This window comes from Engraulis encrasicolus, chromosome 3 (genome assembly GCF_034702125.1).
Source record: "Engraulis encrasicolus isolate BLACKSEA-1 chromosome 3, IST_EnEncr_1.0, whole genome shotgun sequence".
NCBI classification, from domain to species: Eukaryota; Metazoa; Chordata; class Actinopteri; order Clupeiformes; family Engraulidae; genus Engraulis; species Engraulis encrasicolus.
In genome coordinates, this window is record NC_085859.1 from 29,582,508 (window position 1) to 29,603,028 (window position 20,521).

General features: G+C 45.4%; 1 protein-coding gene across 1 annotated transcript in view; it reads right to left on the minus strand.

Moving 5' to 3' along the window:
- The window catches only part of galnt9 (polypeptide N-acetylgalactosaminyltransferase 9), a 100,031-nt gene that overhangs the window by 63,971 nt on the left and 15,539 nt on the right, over positions 1-20,521 (minus strand). Inside the window, exon 2 of the mRNA XM_063194421.1 lies at positions 7,184-7,367. Within this exon, the coding sequence (XP_063050491.1) occupies positions 7,184-7,367 (184 nt within the window). The remainder of the gene's footprint in view (positions 1-7,183; positions 7,368-20,521) is intronic.

A 20,521-nucleotide genomic window follows, 5' to 3' on the forward strand; every position in this document is an offset into this window, starting at 1 on the left:
CGTACCCTTGGACAATCAGCATATGTCTTTTTGTACAAGTAACTGACCTTTAGTAAAGGTCCAAGCAGAAAAGTTGATCTATAAATACTCGGAACAGGACAAGAGGATCTGAAGCGTACTGTTTACCTTTTACAAGTGTGCTATTTACCTTTTTTGAGCTGCAGTGTGTTATGCAAGACTCATCATATTTGTATCCGCAATAAATAGCATAGATCTGGCCACACATTCAGACTGCAAGCTGCTTGCCTGACATCTGCAAATGCTGCCATGCGTACTGTACTGCGCTGTTACTTTCAAGAACCACTTCTTTGGTCATTAGTCCAGAAGTAATCAATATACTTAATGAATCGATGTCCCATCTGCTTTGAGGCACCAGTAAGATTTACATCTGTCTGTGGCTGTGAGATATGCAGATGTAATTGCGAACTGAAGATGGGGATTAGAGCTTGTGCATTGGGACTGTGTCAGTCCCCAAGGGAGACGAGCAGGTCCCAGAGGATGGTTTCCACGTTTATGCAGGTGGCGTTTAGTAATGCTTATGGCAGAGGGTTTAAAAGGTGACTAATTGTCCATAATATAGTACAGTAAGGAAATGGCATCTCAGCAGGAAACCGGTCTGTACAAATCCAGGCACTGACAGTTCATGATCAATGAGGGGAGTTGTAAATAAAAAAATATCACTAATTACTAAACATAGCCCCCTAATGCACACTGTTCCAGCATTGGAACTCAGTATTAGTTTTTTGAAAAGACGTAACTAACATAGCGGTACACTACTATGACATTACGCAGGACCTTTAGTAGTACATGATGACTTGGTCATAATGTACAATTGGTCAATTGTATGAGCTGTATCTAAACAAATACTTAGGCCTACTGTAATGCACGTCACAATGTAGAGAATTTGAACTTGAAAATGTTGAGTTTTTGACATTTCTTTCTGATTGCTAATCATGGGTACGTTTCTTGAAAGCATCATTGCTAACTAAGTTAGCAATTCACTAGGTTGCAAGGCAATATAGGCAACCAAGTAACTCCCATAGGCAACCACGTAAGCTGTTAATGGTTAGCAATGACACTTTCAAGAAACACACACCCTAGGGCCTAGGCCCAACCGTGAGCCGAAGGTTTGGACCATTGACCTAATGATACACGATATTGGTTTGGACCAACTGTCAATATCAGCCCCCTTGGCTTGGTGGGTGAGGTAGGCTATTTTTTATAACCACCCACAGAACAGCCGTGCATCAAGGGGCACAATGACAAATGCACAGTAAAACATTTGTAGAGTTCAACACTTCAGAAAGTCACATTTAAGACGCATATATTTAGTCCTATTCTCACAGTGTTGAATATACACTGCACAATTTGCTGGAAACAAAATAAAACCCTCCTGACTACTGATTGAGTCTGTAAAATTATTATTAAACAGCCGTGCACACCGCACATCTGTCGACTCACAAAGAGTTTTACATACAGTCTATTCAAATTCTTTCTAAAAACATAAGCCGTCACATTTTAAGACCTGCACTACCTGCACACATGGGTGCCTGAAAAACACTGTGGAGATGCATTTATGATGGTCTCAAAATAAAAAGTCAATATTGAGTCTTGGGTAACTTCACCTCTTTGTACCTCAGTCAAAATGTTAATGTTTCCATGACATGATTGAATCCATGATGAGAATGTTAACAGACATCAAAATAATAGTTTAAGCTCGACCCGTGCGATTTGTAGTGCTTTGTTGCTGTTTAAACTTCAATGTTTACACATTTCACTTAAGAGACGGCTGTATGACCCACCCACTGCATCAGAGGAATAAACCACTTAAAATTCAGAACATGCAGCCAAGGTCATGATTATCAACTCTGTTCACATATCCCTTTGTTTACGGCTTCTGGGTTCACTGCTTTGTCAGGCTGTGTCAGAAAGGAAATAAGGCATTTTTCTGTTCCAGAACCAAACCGATATTCTTCTCCAAAACAAGAAAGATATTTATTCAATGTTTACTTGTCTATCCCACTTGGAATTAAATGAGCTAAAATGAAATAATGCAACAGCAAGCTGTCAGCGATTTAATTGAATTATGGACAACCACAAATTTGTCACCTTCATCAAATGACTTCACATTACATGACATTACATTTTTTCTTTTGATTACAAACAAAATGATAGAGAAAAAAAGATTAGATATTTATCTTAGGCAAACACGCTAAGGTGGATATTTAAAATCACAGCACAGCTTCGGCGCCGCCGTCAATAAATACACAAACAGAAGGCTGCTGCTAATTAGCATGAGCCAGTGAGGGTCTTTTGGCGACAGTTGGCTCTGTCAGCCAGCCTCTCTGAGGGGCAGGGTGGTAGCTAGTCAATGTGTGGAGACACAGACAGAGACGCTAGTAGCTACCACCACAGGTGGCGCACATGAAAAACAAAACAAAAAAAGAAAGAGGGGGAGTTACATGAAGCCTCATTAGTTTTTCTCTTGGTTCTTGACATGGAACGACATGCAATTCCTGTTCGTCTTATGGAGGAGGAAAGGCAGGAACATGGCAAACTACTAATGACCATCTGGTGGCCGAGAGAATATGGGCCACACAAAGAGGAAAATTCCAGAGTGTGTCCATACGGAAAAGATATATTGTGTATAAAACATACAAAATTACTACAAATTTTATAGGTAGACAAATAGATATACAAATAAGCTACAGATAAAAAAATGGAGTTGGATTGGTCACACTCAGAAAATCTGCCACAGACATGACCTGTCACGCCCTGAAATGGAACCCCCAAGGGAAAAGGGAACGAGGTCGCCCCAGCAACAGTTGGAGCAGAAGCACGCAGGTACTAGAAACAGAAATGTCCTAGAGTGGGCTGAAATGGGGAGAGCTTGAATGGAGAGACAACAACAGAGTGAAATGGATGTTGTTCATTTAAGCACCAAAGAGGAGCAGGGCAGACATACACATTCCACATGGGCAATACACATTGCACAGTACATGGAATGTGTATAAGGACTTACTTATAATGCACTACACTATAAATGCCTATACTTAACAATAAACATGGCCCATTTCATATACAGTTTAAGATTTTATAAAACTTGTGTAGGCATGTATATTTTTTATGTATCTTTTTCGTGTTGGTGAATGATGCATTAGTTTATGGCTTCCAGACCCTTACGGAAATCTATAAAAGGCAATTAAGAACATGTTTTCTTAGCTGATAATCTATTTTCAATAGCTCATTGTTTTCTCCAACCCATTACAGCCATTATGATGAGGTCTGGCCATTCTCATAATAATAAACATCGTGTGAGCAACATCGATTGAACTGCCGCTTGTCAGCAGACCACACGTCTCAAGCATTGTTATTTTATTATTATTAAAAAAGTGTTTTGTGATGTGACGCGTGAAAGTGGAAAAGAAATATACAGCAGATGAAAAATAATCTAGTGGCTCAAATTGGCTCATCATGAGGGCGTGGACATTGGTATTATCCAACCTAATATTCTGACCAGCATAGGGCACAGTGAAATATCTAAATATACACATGTTCACCATCTCCAGTCTTCAATCTCCAAACTCTCACCATCACTCACTGTCTGATATGTACAAAATGTACCAGACCAGGAACCGGGATGGGGATCGTGACCCAGACATTAGTATTCCACTGTTCCCATCTGTGCTGGCTGTAACCTGCTCCAGGAGCAGAGACCGTATCCCTGCATCATTAAGAGCAGCAAATACATTCGTCGAGTGGCCTTTTGCAAATGAGTTGCGTGTTTCAATAGCTTGCCTCATACATACAGTCAATACCCCTGCACCACCACCACCACCACCACCACCACCGCTACTACCAGGGCTGGACTGGGGGAGAAATAGGGCCAGGGCACTTTTGGCTGAAAGGGGCCCCCTCATAACTAGCGGTGCAGAATTGATTCACCGTTGGGGCCCGCACCCTCGTGGTCCCCTATTTTCAGAAATGTAATGCTTTTTGTTTTTTACATTTCTGAAAATAGGGGCCCACTAGGGTGCGGGGCCCACCGGGAGATGCTCGCTATGCCAGATGGCCAGTCCTGATCACCACCACTGCTAGTGCCACCGCCCCCACCACGGCTAGTGCCACCGCCCCCACCTACTCCATTTTCACAAGTGGTTTTCCTTCTGCACTGGTATTAATTAGGGCTCTTTTGTCCAAACTCTTCTGGATCCGGCCTCCTCTCAGCGAGCACTAGAGACGGCTACAGATTCTGCAGTGACACACAAAAGCGGCCCGGGAAAGGACCAGAGAAACTGTTTCTCTCACAAAGGCAACGGAAATCTTACTCCCTGATTTTTTTTTCCTCTCCTTCTTCTTACCACCCCTCTGCTCTATCCCCCCGCCCCCCACCCCTTATCCATTTCCACTTTGTCACTGCGGACTTTTTTGTTCGTCATCCCGGCGTGATCTAACTGCGCCTGGCAGGCCTCATTATCCCCTCTCAGTCATTGTATCTATGGCTAGGGCCCCCTCCAGTCTAAATTTAAAATCCATTAAAAGGGGAACATTAATATGCTGGCAAAGGCGCCCAACTTTTCTTTCATAAAAATATACTTTTGCTCGCTCAGACCCCCTCCTTGCATTATTTAAGTAACCAACTAGCCATGAGCTGTGGGGCAGGCCTCAGTACATCAGTGCTGCAGTTTGATTGTCGAAGTGATTTTTGTCGCGTCCCCCATTCCCTCCCCCTCTGTCCTCGGGCAAGTGGGTTTGCCTTGCGTCCTGAAGCTTCCCCTGCTGCAAACGATGCTGTGAGCAGCTTCGTGTACCAGCCCTTTATAACAAATACTGCACTTAGACTTTGTAAAGTATAGTATGTCATTATTCCGCTATGTCATACCAGTGTACCAGTATGTCATGTAGTATGTCATTCCATTGAGCTGAGGCTGCATCAACATGGTTGTCTCAAAAACATTTTTTCACAAAAACGACTTTGTACAGTATGTTACATTTGAATGGTAGTTTGTAGTCCACCTAATAGCATACTGTGATTGTGTAAAGGTTATTGTGTAGCACTGGGAGTCTACTCCCCCAGGAACAAAACATTTTTTCAACACAACACGGCCAGACCTTCTGTAAAAAATAAAGTGCAGTACAAGGTGCTGGTTTACTGTGCTAGGCTGTGGGTGGGTGGGTGGCTGCGCTGCGATATTAAAGAGTCTAACTACCCGTGAGCTTTTTTGGCAGTCCAGGAAGGAACATTCAGTGGGTTTGATTATTGGAGTGATTGTGTAGCGTCCCTCCCTGCAATCATCTGCCAAGGCTGTATTGCTGTAGTGTAGAGGGGTGAGACTTCCCCTGCCGCCCAGGTTGTTAGTAAAGAAGTAAAGAAGAAGTACTGCATTGACTATTGTACAGGGGTGCAGTGGTGTAGTCTACGTAGAACGCGGGTATACGGAGTATACCCACTTCTAAATTTCAGGGATTTCAGTATACCCACTTAAAATTGATTGATCCATTGCTTTGAATAGCACAAATATATACAGTATACCCACTTCAAAAAATGCTCAAATATACAGCATACCCACTATAAAAAAGTAGACTACACCACTGCAGGGGTGCATTTCTCAAAACCATAGTTGCTAACTATGTTAGCTACTTTGGTGCTTGCAGTGCAATTTCCGATGGGCGACTACCCGAGTTGCTAACTGGCCAACAACTACACTTTCGAGACACGCACCCCAGACTTGTGTGGGTTTGCGTTCACACTGGTAGTCTTGGGTGAGTCTATTGCTGGACACATGAGCAATCAGAGGAAATGCTTGTGACTGATGACCTTTAGGGTTGCAATTGAGATACAGTGTGTAGCCAAGTGAAATAGAATGCCGTACAAACAAGTTGCTACTAGCCCGGCTTTCATGGGTCCCTCTGAGACTTAAGTCTAGCTGCCTAGCATTGCCATGTCTCCAAGCAAAATTCAAGGAGCCTTTCTAGCTAGTTCGCGTTCATGAAGTGCCTCCATATGGGACTGGCTGAAGGTACTGCACAATTGTCCATTCCGTCATTCACCTGTTAACTGAACTGGTGTGTCTTTGTCATGAACACGCCTCTACTGAGACATTTGGACCTCTGTATCTTCATTGGGTCCTATTTCCTGGGATGATAAAGGCGTTTCAGATAGCTTGGTCTGCCACACTACCATGAGACCATAAGAAGCTAAATTTCATGAAGCGTCACAGGAAGGATGAATGAGCCCAAGCTTAGGTGCTGCTTCACCAGGCTGACGGTCATGCTGGTCTGCATGCTTTGGCAAGGCATCCACAATAACCAAGACTGCTTGCCGGCCTGGTAAATCAGCCTTTCACACATTTTATTTCACTCAGTGGAGGTCAGTGGATTGGGGGGGCAATCGCTATTCCGACATAGCGCTATTCCGACATGCCGCTATTCCGACACTTTTTAGGGTTAGGGTTAGGGTTAGGGTTAAGGTTAGGGATGTTGGAATAGCGGCATGTAGGAATAGCGGCGGACGGTGGAAAACGTGTCGGTATTCCGACAATAGACATTAACGTCGGAATAGCGACATGTCGGAATAGCGCCACGTAACCGTTGAATTGAGATGGTTGTCCTGCTGAGATAGTTATTTCCCAGACACATTAGCAAACGGGGGAAGAGCAACATTTGAGTGACAGGATAAAGACAAATCCCCAGTGCCTACCTCAGCATGTCTACTCCTACAGGGAAAAGAAATATTCCCCAAGAGGCTAGATTACCATGGAACAAACTAAGCAAGCAGCGTCAATTCGGCATGTAGTGTAGCCTCATAATGTGCGCTGGTGTTGCGTCATTGCCATTTTGGTCATTGCCATTGTTTTAACAATCAAATTAATAACAGGGCCTTATTTTAAGACTTTAAAGAGCAGGACCAAGAAATACCCTTTATAAATAGAACAATTTGTACATTTTTTCTCGTTGCCCCTTAATTACGACTTGGTCATTGCCATTCTGGTAACAGCTAATTTATAACACAGGGGCCGTATATTACGGGGCTAAGTGTCGAAAACACTTCTGTAAAGTGTATTTGATTCTACTCTCTAAGTGTAAGTGTTGAATTAACACAGCACACATTAGTGAGTTTTCACTCCTCTGACTCTGGCTTCCAAATGACTGTAACTCATCGCTGTCAGAGACTTTGACTCACTTTTTTGGCCTGTAGTCGGGGATGCTCCTGTCGAGGGAGATGCGGTCGCTGAGCTGGGCGTTGTAGCCGTACTCCTCGTACTTGCCCTCCGCCGCCTCGCGGCTGTCCTCCCCCAGGGTGGCCGCCGCCCCGCCCTGACCCAGCCCGCCCGGCCCCTCCACCAGGCCCATGGGCTTGGCCAAACCTACCACACAGGACATCACACAGGAAGAGGAGGAAGAAGAGGACACAACAAGGTCAGAGACAGAGCAAAAACATTTAGTACCACACAGACTCAGTCCCAGAGTGCTCTCTGAGCGTGGAGTTAACACAGCATTTTCGACTGCAAGGGCCCTGCACCAGCTCCCATGGGCTTGGCCACACCTACCAGACAACACAGGAAGAGCAGGAAGAAGAGGACACAACAAGGTCAGAGACAGAGCAAAAAACATGTAGTAATACACAGTCACGTTAAAAATTCACTACTCATAGAGCCCCTCCCCCTCCGTACCCATAGGTTCGGCCAAACCTGCTGCATGGACAACACAGAGAGAACAGGAGAGGGCAAGATCAGAGACAGACAAGCAAAATCTGTACAGTAGTAAAACACAGACGCACGTTAAAAATTCAGTAAAACACGCACATCGAGTGGAGTACGCCTGCACAGTAGGCCTAAAAACGTACAGTGTTAGTTTAACATGTTAAGAGTCGATTTAACATATTCTTGAGTGTTGATAATATCTAAGTTTTAACTACTAATTAATATTTAAGACCATATCCAGTGCAATAGTTGGAATTCAGAAATGAAAGGTTTTATTGGCTTGAGAGAGAGAGAGGGAGCCAGGCCACACAGGCCCATCTCAAGGCCCCCTCATCCCCTCTCTCTCCAAAGGTGTTAACAGCAGGGCAGGTACAAGCAGAAGAGCAGAACAAAGCCAGGGTCTGGATTTAAAACATCCTCCACAGGAAGTGAGGTCACATGTAATGTAATGATTAAAAAAAAAAAAATTAAAGGAAAAAATAAATAAATAAATAAATAAATAAATAAAATAAATAAATAACCCCTCTCTGCAACTGCACTTGTTGTTCTGTATATCTCCTGTGCACTTTGTATTTGCTTGTGATGTGGCTTGATTACAGTATGTCCTCTTTTGAAAGTCGCTTTGGTTATAAAGCGTCTTCCAAATGTAATGCAATGTAATGTAATGTCACATACAATGATAGTTTTAGCCAATAGCAATGGATAGGCAATTTCGAATCAGCAGGAAGGGAAGTTCAGTACATCCTGATGCCATAGACAAAGGGAACTTTTATTAGGCATTTCACAGTCTAAAATAGTTATTCAAACACGGATCAAACAATACATGGACATTGAAATGTTATGTGATATTGTGGGCAATATTCAGATACCTTCAGTGCATTTCGTCCCAGAGTGCTCTCTGAGTATATTTGACTGTGTGGGCCCTCCACCAGCCCTACTAGGGGGCTGCATTTTCTGAATTTGAATGTATTGTTCTTAGGGGGACAGCCCCTGGGGATGTAATAGCTTGTTTTCAAGGGGGTCCCCATAACATGACAGCACAATACAATATAGAACACTGTCAGGACGTCACCTATGCACTTGCAAACATTCACTCAGAGTGAGAAGTGAGAGTTTGGAAGAATGAAAAGAAACTGATACATCCTGGAAAGTTATTCAAATCGGAGGGCGCTTTAAATTTAAACGCCCGTCTCGCTATCTCCTTTGTGATGTTAGGCACAGTGAATGTGGGGTGTTTCGTGTGTCGAAGTCTGTAGCTAGGTCTTTGTGGAATTAAACAGTCTTTCAGGTAATGTGGGTAATCAGTGTATATACATTTAAAGATGAGCTGGTACCAATGAAACTGTCTTCTGGCCTTCGGCCAAATTTGAACTGCGCAGAGACACAGAAGAGGAAGGAGAGGACAAGAGGAGGTCAGAGACAGAGCGAAGCAGGCAGTAACACCTATTCATTGAAAAAGGTAGTTTGAATTCAACACTTACTGAAGAGAGTTGATTTAACATCTTAATCTCTACGTATTTGGGCCCAGAGTACTCTCTAAGTGTTGAATTAACACTGCATTTTGTTGCTGTGTAGACGACGGTTTAAAAAAATCACTGCAACGCACACAGGCAAACTCCGGAGTGTGGAGCGGGACCAACAGACAGTTGACACATGCAGATACAGGCCTGTAAAAAAAAAGTCTGCCTCAACAAATTTATGCTTCCAGTCATTTTTTACTGTGATGTTTCATGCTTACTCACCCCTCCTCACACTCAAGAATTAGCATTACACACCCCAGCTGCTTGCCTGGGGGGCTTGACAAGCACATTAGCATTTTATTTACCACATGTACTGAACGTATGTTGACCAAAATATCTGCTTTACTGGGATTTACTGCGCATCCTTGCAATGTCCGACACAGGTTTGGTGGCTAAAAGGATTTTTTAGAGCCTCGTAAGTGCATTGGGTTTTTCCAAATTAGCATGGCTGTGAATAAATTTTGCGTTGATAATGAATGCAGGGGATACAGCCGCAGCAGCAGAGGTACAATTATTTTCAGAAGAACACTGCCACTCATGGAAATGGAATTATATGAAATTAAAAATAATGAGACTAATATACCAGCGAGCATAGCGCCTGCTTGCCAACGAGCCTTGTAAAATACAACCAGTTTATAAATGGAAGGTACAAAGCAACCTCATAACACAGATTGTAGATATTTATTTCACAAACACAATGTTTGCCCAACATCTTTTGGTATTACAATGTTTTTTAGCAGTTATGGTAATGAATTAGCCTAGAATTAGGCTAGTAATGTTTTTGTTTCTGCCTCCTTGGTGCAACAGCTGAGTTAGCTGTCAACGTTAGCATTACTGGAGATACATAATACTTTAGGAAGGATTCCGGTAGATTCAGCTGATAAAACTGGTATATAGTAGCATTCTTGCAGTGTGTTGGTTCTGCTATTGACCCTTTCCCACTACATGTTCTTGCTCTGAAACCTTGGTTGTGTCATCATCAAATAGACAGAGTGCTTCAATGCTAATGGAACATCACAGTGCTAGCCTGAAAATTCGCCTACAAAACACATGTTTAGTCCTGTCAAACTTGACATTTTATGACTCACAACTGGAAAGCAGCCCCCAATGTACTTTCAAAATGAGTACGTTTCAGATGTTTCTCTTCCACACCCTTTCTCTCTCTCTCGCACTCTCTGTCCCACAATCCCTATCTCTATGACTCTCTCTCCAGTTTCTATCTATCTATCTATCTATCTATCTATCTATCTATCTATCTATCTATCTATCTATCTATCTATCTATCTATCTATCTATCTATCTATCTATCTATCTATCTATCTCATACAGACAAACTGGACAGTCTCTCTCTCTCTCTCTCTCTCTCTCTCTCTCTCTCTCTCTCTCTCTCTCTCTCTCTCTCTCTCTCTCTCTCTCCTTTTCTTTCCACATGAGAGAGGAGACAAAGAGCAGTGTCTTTCTTCTGTTCTGACTCCGCAGTGGGTAAGAGGGGGAAGCGTGTGCATAGCTCTCTCTCTCTCTCTCTCTCTCTCTCTCTCTCTCTCTCTCTCTCTCTCTCTCTCTCTCTCTCTCTCTCTCTCTCTCTCTCTCTCTCTCTCTCTCTCTTCGTCCTCCAGGACATGCTCCCACCACTGCACAACACAACACAGCACAGCATGGCACGGCACAGCACAGCACAGCGCAGCACAACGCGGCATGGAGCGGCACTGCCAGCTCCTCCATCTCCCAGCTCCCAGCTCCGGCTGCAACTTCACAGCATCCCCCGCTGAGACTTGGGGCAGCAAGCGAGCAGCAGCAGAGCATCTTATACTCTTGAAAGAACATGACGCGCTCCATTTCCATGGCTCGGGGCCTGCGTGGCGCCCAAAACAGCAGCTACAACAGTACGCGACTACTGAAGCTTATACTGTCTCTCTCAGTCCTCAGACGTCCTCTACAACTGCAGCTGACTGACTCCCTCACTGTGTCTGAGTGATACCAAGCACCTCACTAGGTTTCTCCCCAAAGAAAATAAAAACAAAAGATACAAGGCGCTGCCGTAGCCAACCGGTAGGATACTCGTCTGCCATGTGGCCGACCCGGGTTCGATTCCCGTCCTGCGTCCTTTGCCGACCCCTCCCCCTCACTCTCCCCATTCGCTTCCTGTCCACCTCTCAAACTGTCCTATCATCAACAACAAGTCGTAAAAGACAAATATATATATATATATATAAAAACAAAAGATACACAGCGTTTGCGTGTAATTTACGCAGTCCATTATTATTAGAGATGCACCGGATCCTGATTTTTACGATCCTCCCGGATACCGGATCCACTGCTTAAGATCCTGCCGGATCCGGAACCGGATACCGGATCCTACGAAAGGGTTGAAACACATAGCCAACTCGCACACGTGGGCCCTTTTTATTACGTTGGCGCAAACTGTTTTTAAGACTCATTGGCTTACTGCCACACTGCCTTCAACGGCCACTTCCAAAGGGCTTTCACTCCATGCAGCAATTGGGGTTGTGAAAGACTGACTGAAAAGCCTAGGCTACGTAAAAAGCAGAGATGCCCCAGATCCTGATTTTTAGGTAACTGCCGGATACCGAATCCACTGCTTAAGATCCTGCCGGATCCGGATAGTCTGAAAAACCCTATTATCCTGCCGGATCCGGAACCGGATCTTGGATCCTGTACATCTCTAATTATTATCAATATGTGTTTGGCAGTCTGAAGGACATTACGGGTACAAAACAACGCTGGTCCCTACCCTCCACTGTTCTCTCCTGTTAGGTCCCCAATCCAGATGGGCTGCTGCACGTGAAATTATAACACACGCACATCACACACACACATGCACACCCACACACACACACACACACATACTCTCTCTCTCTCTGCATCTGAAGCTCTCTCTCTCACACACACACACACACACACACACACACACACACACACACACACACACACACACACACACACACACACGCACGTACGCACATGCACACACAACACACACACACACACACACACACACACACACACACACACACACACACACACACACACACACACACACACACACACACACACACACACACACACACACACACACACACACACACTAGACACATACACACACAAACAAACAAACCACTAAGCTGATGATCAACACCATGCCTGGCTAAGGGGAAACAGCAGGTCTTAAGCCTATACTGTTCATCTGGGAGACAGAGACAGTGTGTGTGTGTGTGTGTGTGTGTGTGTGTGTGTGTGTGTGTGTGTGTGTGTGTGTGTGTGTGTGTGTGTGTGTGTGTGTGTGTGTGTGTGTGTTTGAGAGAGAGAGAGAGAGAGAGAGAGATAGAGAAAGACAGAGAGACAGACAGTGTGAGAGAGAGATAGTGTCTGTGTGTGTGTGTGTGTGTGTGTGTGTGTGTGTGTGTGTGTGTGTGTGTGTGTGTGTGTGTGTGTGTGTGTGTGTGTGTGTGTGTGTGTCTGAGAGAGAGAGAGAGAGAAAGAGAGAGTGAAAGAGTGAAAGAGAGATAGTGTCTGTGTTGTGTATGAGTGTGTGTATGTCTGTATGTGTATGTGTGTGTGTGTGTTTGTTGTGTGCATGCGTGTGCGTGCGTGCGTGCGTGCGTGCGTGCGTGCGTGTGTGTGTGTCTATGTGTAGGGGTGGGGGCTAGCTGAATTTTGGAGGATTTGCCACACGCACAAGCTCCATGGTTGCTAACCATCACCTCACGAGATGAGAGGATTATAGACAGGGCATCTGTCCAGCTTCACCGTCACACTGGATGTGCAATCCCATTTCCATAACAAAAGCAATCTGGAATCACGAAGGAAGAGGCAGAGGGGGGAGAAAAAAACATACCGCTGGCCTGTGGAAACATTTCAGATTCAGAAGTTGCTTCCTCTCCTTTCCTTCGTGCAAGGCTTAGTTATGTGCGTGCATGCCTGCTCACTCGCTCCCCTACTTCTCTCCTTTATCACGGCACAACCCGCCCACCCCCCACCCCCCCCCACTTCTCTTCTCTTCTTCCTCTCTTCCTCTTCCTCTTCTCTCCTCTCTTCCTCATTCTCTGACACTTCTGGCTGTCTTGTGAAACGGGAGGGGGGAGAAGAAGCAGGGAAGAAATCCATTACTCTGTGTGTGTGTGTGTGTGTGTGTGTGTGTGTGTGTGTGTGTGTGTGTGTGTGTGTGTGTGTGTGTGTGTGTGTGTGTGTGTGTGTGTGTGTGTGGGAGAGAGAGAGGGAGAGAGAGAGAAAGAGGGGGGAGAGAGAGAGGGAGGGAGAGAGAGCGAGAGAGATAGAGAGAAAGAGCAGACTCACACATACACATACACATGCTAAACCCGGCAAGGTTTCCGTCAGCAGGCCGAGGAGAGCAGCATAATAACGTGGTCTAGGCATGCCGACCCTCCCACACTCTACCCCCACCCCCACCCCACCCCAGACCCCTCCACCACTCCCCCACCACACCACCACCCCTCCCCAGCCCCCTCCTACCCTCACCAGCCCCCCTGCCACCCCTCCCCAGCCCCCTCCACCCCTTCGACCCTCCCCAGCCCCCCTGCCACCACCCCCCAGCCCCCTCTCCACTCCTCCTCCTCCTCCTCCACCCCTCCCCAGCCTCATCCACCCCTCCCCTGCCCCTTCACTCTACCCCAGCCACTGAAGCGCTGGGGCTTTATGGGCTCTACCCATCGACCCCTCGCCCCCCTCTACCCCCTCCTCGCCTCTCGCCAATCGGCCCTTGCCCGCCGCGCCGCCTCACTCCAGTTTACTGCGGCAGGCCAACAGCAGGTCGCCTCAGCCCTGGGAGTCTGAATAGTGCCAGCCGAGCAGTTTGTGGGTGTTTTTTGGGAAGCGTGCCTCTCTCTCTCTCTCTCTCTCTCTCTCTCTCTCTCTCTCTCGCTCCATCTCTCATTCTCCCTTTCTCTTTCTGTCACACTCTCTCTCCCTCCCTCTCTCTCTCTCTCTCTCTCTCTCTCCATCACTCGTTCTCCCTTTCTCTTTCTGTCATTCTCTCTCCCCCTCTCTGTTTCTCTTCCTCTCTCTCTCTCTCTCTCTCTCTCTCTCTCTCTGCCTCCCGCCTGTTTCACTCTCAATCTGTCTCTCCCTCTCAGTCTGTCTCTGCCTCTCTTGCTGTGATTTTTAAAAGGCTTGTTTGCTGATAAACAGAGAGGAGGAAAGGGGTAGCCAGGGAGAGCAGGAGAGTGAATCTGCTTTGATAACCCCCCTGAGGATAGTTACTGGCCCTCATTTTGTGTGTGTGAGCTACTTTTTTGTGCTGATTCACCTTCTCCTGTCTCATGAGCCTTTGTGATCATACGTGGTGAATGATCAGGGTCGCCGACACAGGGGGGACAAAGGGGTAGGTTGTCCTGGGCCCAGGGAGATTGGGGGACCCCAGAATTGGGTCCCCATTACATTGTATGTATTGGGCAGGGGGGCCCTTTCAGATGACTTTGCCCCTGGGCCCAGCCAAAGCCGTCAGCGGCCCTGTTTGTGATCATGCGTGGAGATGACCATGAAAAGACTCCATGGGTGGTACAATATCTGGAGCAAATAGGACTGTAAGCTTTGCCAAACACTCCCAAGTAGTGTTAGGAACTAAATAAGATATGTGTGCATGTTTTAACTATCCAAAGTCCTCATTCGCTAATGAGGTACTTTAACACACTGGACTTGTGCCGTGGTCTGTTTGCCAGTAATTGATGCAACCAAAATGCCTGTTAACATTTGACCATAGGAGGTGGGAGAGGCCAGCATTTCACACATCATACCCTCCTACGGAGAGCCCCTTGGAACTGAGCACACTGTATAGCGTGTGTATATGAGACCTGGATGCGCTATAAAATGATTTTATTGTTTATTTTATTTTCCATCTCATGCAGTATTATAAACTAACGTCTCAAAGGCGCAATTATTTCCCCCTTGAAGTAGGGTATAGCCGTGAAGAACAAAAATACAGTTCCCTATAAAGAGACATTGTGCTAAATCAGCAACTGCATTCCTTTCTTATTTATTTTTGGTAGCTGACAAAACCCGGCGCCTTGGGATAAACTGAGGTCCAAAATTATATATTTCTTTACTTCAATTATGTACCCTCCACATTATGTTGTCACACCAGCTCTATTGCAAAAAATACTCCTATACTGCGGAGGATAATCTTATAGAAATTCTATAAATACTGGATAGGTGAAACAATGAAATGACAAACATAAATTCAGGCCCCTTACAGTGCCTTGGCTGTGTTGCACGGAGAACAACTAGGCCAATGTCTCAATAGTAAACAATGGGATTTTTCTGTCAAACACATGGCTATAGGATCTGTAGGTAATGTTGACTCTGCCTTTACACAATGGTGCCAACAGCAAACAGCACAACTTAGGTTGTCCTTGCTTGGTCACATACACACACACACACACACACACACATACATGCGCACGCACACACATATACACGCGCAAGCACACACAAATACACGCGCACGGCCACACACACACACGCACACGCACACACACACGCATAGACACAGACACAGACACAGACACAGCTAGAGCTGTGACAGTGCCGAATTACAGTATTTCTCAATTGGTTTTGTACATTTCTCGAATCTCTCTCGCAATTTGCAAAACATAATATTCATTCTCAAAACAGCTTTAACAAATGGCAAAACACCGTGGATGACCTGCAAAACCAAGTCTCTTGTCAATGTATCAGTGCCAGCAGAATGGTTAGTCATTGTATCATAGTGTGGTCCGTGTATGGACAAGCTAGTCAAATCGCTTTATGATGTCAATTGAATAGTACACTCTTGAGGATCTTTTCTGAAGCAAAATGTTGTTAGATTGGATGGGAAATGTTATAAATTCGACTTTATATTACACTGATCAGATAAGATTGTCCTAGATATACATTTAGACCATGACTATTTTTTCACTGCAAAATAGGAAAAATAGCAAACTCTGGTTGAGGTGTCAAAATGTGCCCTCTACCATCCCTTTTACTTGTCTTGTAAGCCCATGTGAAAAAAAATCTAGAACTGTAAAGTAAAATAAATTTGAAACAATACACTGATACTGTGTAAAGTGCACTTACTGTCTTGTGAAATTCTAGGGAAATATTGTAATTTTGCGTGGAGCGTAATTATAAAGGGCACATGAGGCATAGAGTAATATAATGCAGTACAGTGCCTGTTGTATTGTATGCCTGTTTTCTCTATCCCTTCTATTGCCTTTGATTAGAGAGGGTCAATATTTACCTGTGAGCAATTTACCAATTCAGATCACATTCATAGATAAAAATCCAATGGAAATTATACAGTGCTTATCACATTACGACAGCTTGGTAAGTCATTTTTCATGTCAAGACTTAAACTATGACATAGGGCCTAAATGTTTTGGGGGGTGAGATAGTTTTGTGTATTCAGTGACAATGCGTTTTGAGTGATATGACAAAAGCAATTGATAATGTACGGAGAAGCTGAGAATTGTACACAACCATCTGCATGGTGATGAAAGTATTTGCTAAATGCTGAAAACTATGAGAAAAGTATTTTACCATGTGCACATATAACAACAGGAAGTCACAATTGAACAAGAAGTTCTGAGAATGATTATTCTGTTGTGAGAAATGTACCAAACCAATTGAGAAATACTGTAACATGATCAGCTACTATGCCTTCACTCTAATTCAGCACCATGGACAGCGGCATAAGGAACGCTGCCTGCCTGCGTGTCTGCCTGCCTGCGTGTCTGCCTGCCTGCCTGCCTGTCTGCCTGTCTGTCTGTCTGTCTGCCTGCCTGCCTATTTGTCTGTCTGCCTGCCTGTCTGTCTGCCTCCCTGCCTGCCTGTCTGTCTGCCTCCCTCCCTGCCTGCCTGCCTGCCTGTCTGTCTGACTCCCTGCCTGCCTGTCTGCCTGCCTGCTTGCTTGCCTGCCTGTCTGCCTCCGGGGAAAACAGACTCTTGCATGCTTTAGATACATTCAGCTTTTGGGTGAATGCATAGTCAACACCATAGGTCGGCAAGGGAGAGCTTGTGCACACCCACCCACCAGGTACACCAAATTAAAAGGGGAAAATTTGCAGATTGGCAGTTTACTGAAGAATACTGAAGAATCCATTCAATTTCAACATGCAGTTGTATTGCTCACATTGTCCTTGGCTTGTCAGCACCCGAAGACAATGCATTTTTTTTCAGCCGTTTCTCTGATCCTGGCCAGCTAGTGAGGGTGAACAACACAACTGCATTTTGACAATGGCCAGAATTCTCCTTCTAAATACAGTTTATATTTTTGGGCTTTTACACCTTTGTTATGCAGATGGGATAGCGAGACAGAAACAAGAAACGAGTAGGGAGAGAGAGGGATGGGGAAGGATTGGGAAACAACCTTTATGCTTGAATCGAACCTGAGTCCTCGGCGTAAATGTATGGCACACTATCCCATTGAGCCACGTCGCCCCCCAGAATCCTCCTATAACAGTTAGCCTATGTGTTATGGGTTATACCCACCTTCATGTTATTATCGAGGCTAACCCATTTTACGGAGTCCATTTACAGTATGGCCTAGGGCTGCACGATATCAGATAAAAAATGTGATATGCAATACCTCGATAACGATATCTAAACGATATCTAGAAATATAGGTTAGTGTCTTTGTTGTCACTAATTTGTTGGTCTGTGTGGGGGTTGTAGCTTTGGTCATAGCAGCCTTTTTTACGCATTTGTTGACATCCAGCTAGTGATTGGACAGCACAGATTTTTTTAACTTGTTAGCAATAAATAGGTCATTTTCGCGATATGCATATCGCCACTCTTGATATCGCAATTTTGATAGATTTTCGATATATTGTGCAGCCCTAGTATGGCCCGATGCATTGGGATGGCTGTTAGCAAGCTGTGCCATCACTGCCCAACTATTAGCTGGTGCACTGCACACTGAGCCAGGCAGCCAGGCGGTCTGGTGTGTGTGCAGTGTGGAGCCCGAGTGATGATGAAGTGACCCCAGCAGACAGTGGGGCCAGTGGTCGCCCAGCATCCCGTGCAGCAATTACCACGCTGACAAACCACAGACTCAGTGGGGGGATGAGCAATCCTGCTGCGTTCAACCTCAAGCACACACACACACACCCGCACACGCGTGCACACACAGACAAAGACACAGACACACACACAGACAGACAGACAGACAGACAGACAGACAGACAGACAGACAGACAGACAGACACACACACACACACACACACACACTCACACACACATTGTACACACACACACACACACACACTCACACACACATTGTACACACACACACACACACACACACACACACACACACATACACATTGTACACACACACACACACACACACACACACACACACACACACACACACACACACACACACACACACACACACACACAAACACAACACAAGCACCATAAAGCAAAGTCTCAGAGCTCATTTCCTGCTACTGCCTCAACCTCCAGCTGTCCACGTAGGGCAGTTTGGAAGTGTCATCACAACCAGGGCCACTGACAGCTTTGGCCAGGCCCAGGACAAAGTCATCTGAAAGCCCCCCCCAACCCTATGCATGAAATGTAATCAGGACCCAATTTTGGGCCCCCCGTCTTCCTGGGCCCAGGACAACTGACCCCTTTGTCCCCCCTGTCAGCTTCCCTGATCACAACTGGCAAGCTGAGATCATCACACCTTTGCGAAGGTGTGAGGAAACTATCCCCAGGTTGTGACGCATGGACAAGAGCAGCGGTGGCTACTTACTACTCTTGCAGCGAGTGTTGCTGAGGTGCGCTGGTGATATTTTTGTTCATTCGCTGAGGCGATAATGGCTGTCATGTAGAAATGTGGCATGGAACCAAGTGGAAAGACAGTGGGGAACCTTTTGCAATGCCATTATACTTGCTCATGCAGTTCCACTGTTGTGCGTTTGCGGTAGAGTCTATTGGTTCTATACACGTGGGCATGGGAAGCTGACAGCTTTTGCCGGGCACGGGACAAAGTCATTTGTTAGTGTCCCCGATACAATACCTACAATGTCATGAGGACACAATTTTGGGACACCTCTCTCCCTGGGCCCAAGACAACTGACCCCTTTGTCCCTTCCCATGTGCCTCCCTGCACGTGGGTACCCGTCGACCACTTGTGGACTCCATAGAAAAGATGGATTATGGAAATACCATATCAAATACCATTATCATATCCATCTTACACCATCATATTCATCCTACAGTCCATTTTTTAAATGCTCTGGACTCACAAGTGCCTCTTTTCCACTGCCGGTTTTCTGGTAGGCCTACAGCTCGACACAGCGCGACTCGGCTGCCACTTTTTGTTCTTCGATTGAGCTGTGTCGTGCCCAATTGAAAAGCAAAAAGTGGTGTCCGAGTCGCGCTGTGTCGAGCTGTAGGCCTACCAGAAAACCGGCAGTGGAAAAGAGGCAAAAGTGAAAGAGGAACTTGGCCTGTGTACTTCTGCAAGTATTGTATAGGCCTACTACTGATTGTGTCCTTGATTGTAAGTCGCTTTGGATAAAAACGTCTGCAAAATGTAATATAATGCAATTTCATGGAACACTGCAGGACATGCCATAGCAATGCTGTTATGATGCAGTTAGTCTTCCCTACAAACAGCGAGTAATATTGCCAGCAATCACATCTGTATGAAAGGACAACCACGGGCAGAAAAAGAACAGGCATTGTCAAACGATGAGATACACAAAAAGACATTTAAAAGCATCATCACACTTATCACAGTCAATTTTTTTACATAAACGATCTGGACTCGCAGGGTGAAATTGCAACACACCACAGGAAGTGTGGCCAATGCTGGAAGTGAACACGGTCACTCTTTATCTGTTTCCTGTAAAAGGTATAGGCTTATATAGTGCTGAGCCATGCTGCGCAAAAAAAGGCCCCCAGCAAATTACATATGAGACGCCGCGGGTCCCACAGCACTGGAGTCAGCCATCCGAAACAGGAAGCCTGTTGTGCTGCGTCGGATCCGTGTGGAATTTGCACTATATGCGTTTGGAGGTTGTCTTTGACAGGCAGGCAGGCAAGGCACTGAAGGCAGGCAATGCAGGAAAGAAGGAAGGAAGGCACACTACCCCGCAGTGGAGTCAGTCTGTTCTTAATTTCAACACACGCTCAAGATAAGCTCCAACATTCCGAAATGCTCAGGGGTGTGAATAGAAGTTTAGCAGCACCACTGGTTCTTTTTCTTACACAATGTCAAATCCATCTTTTTTATGGAAGTAAACATCCAAAGAAGAGGAACACTTTCTGATG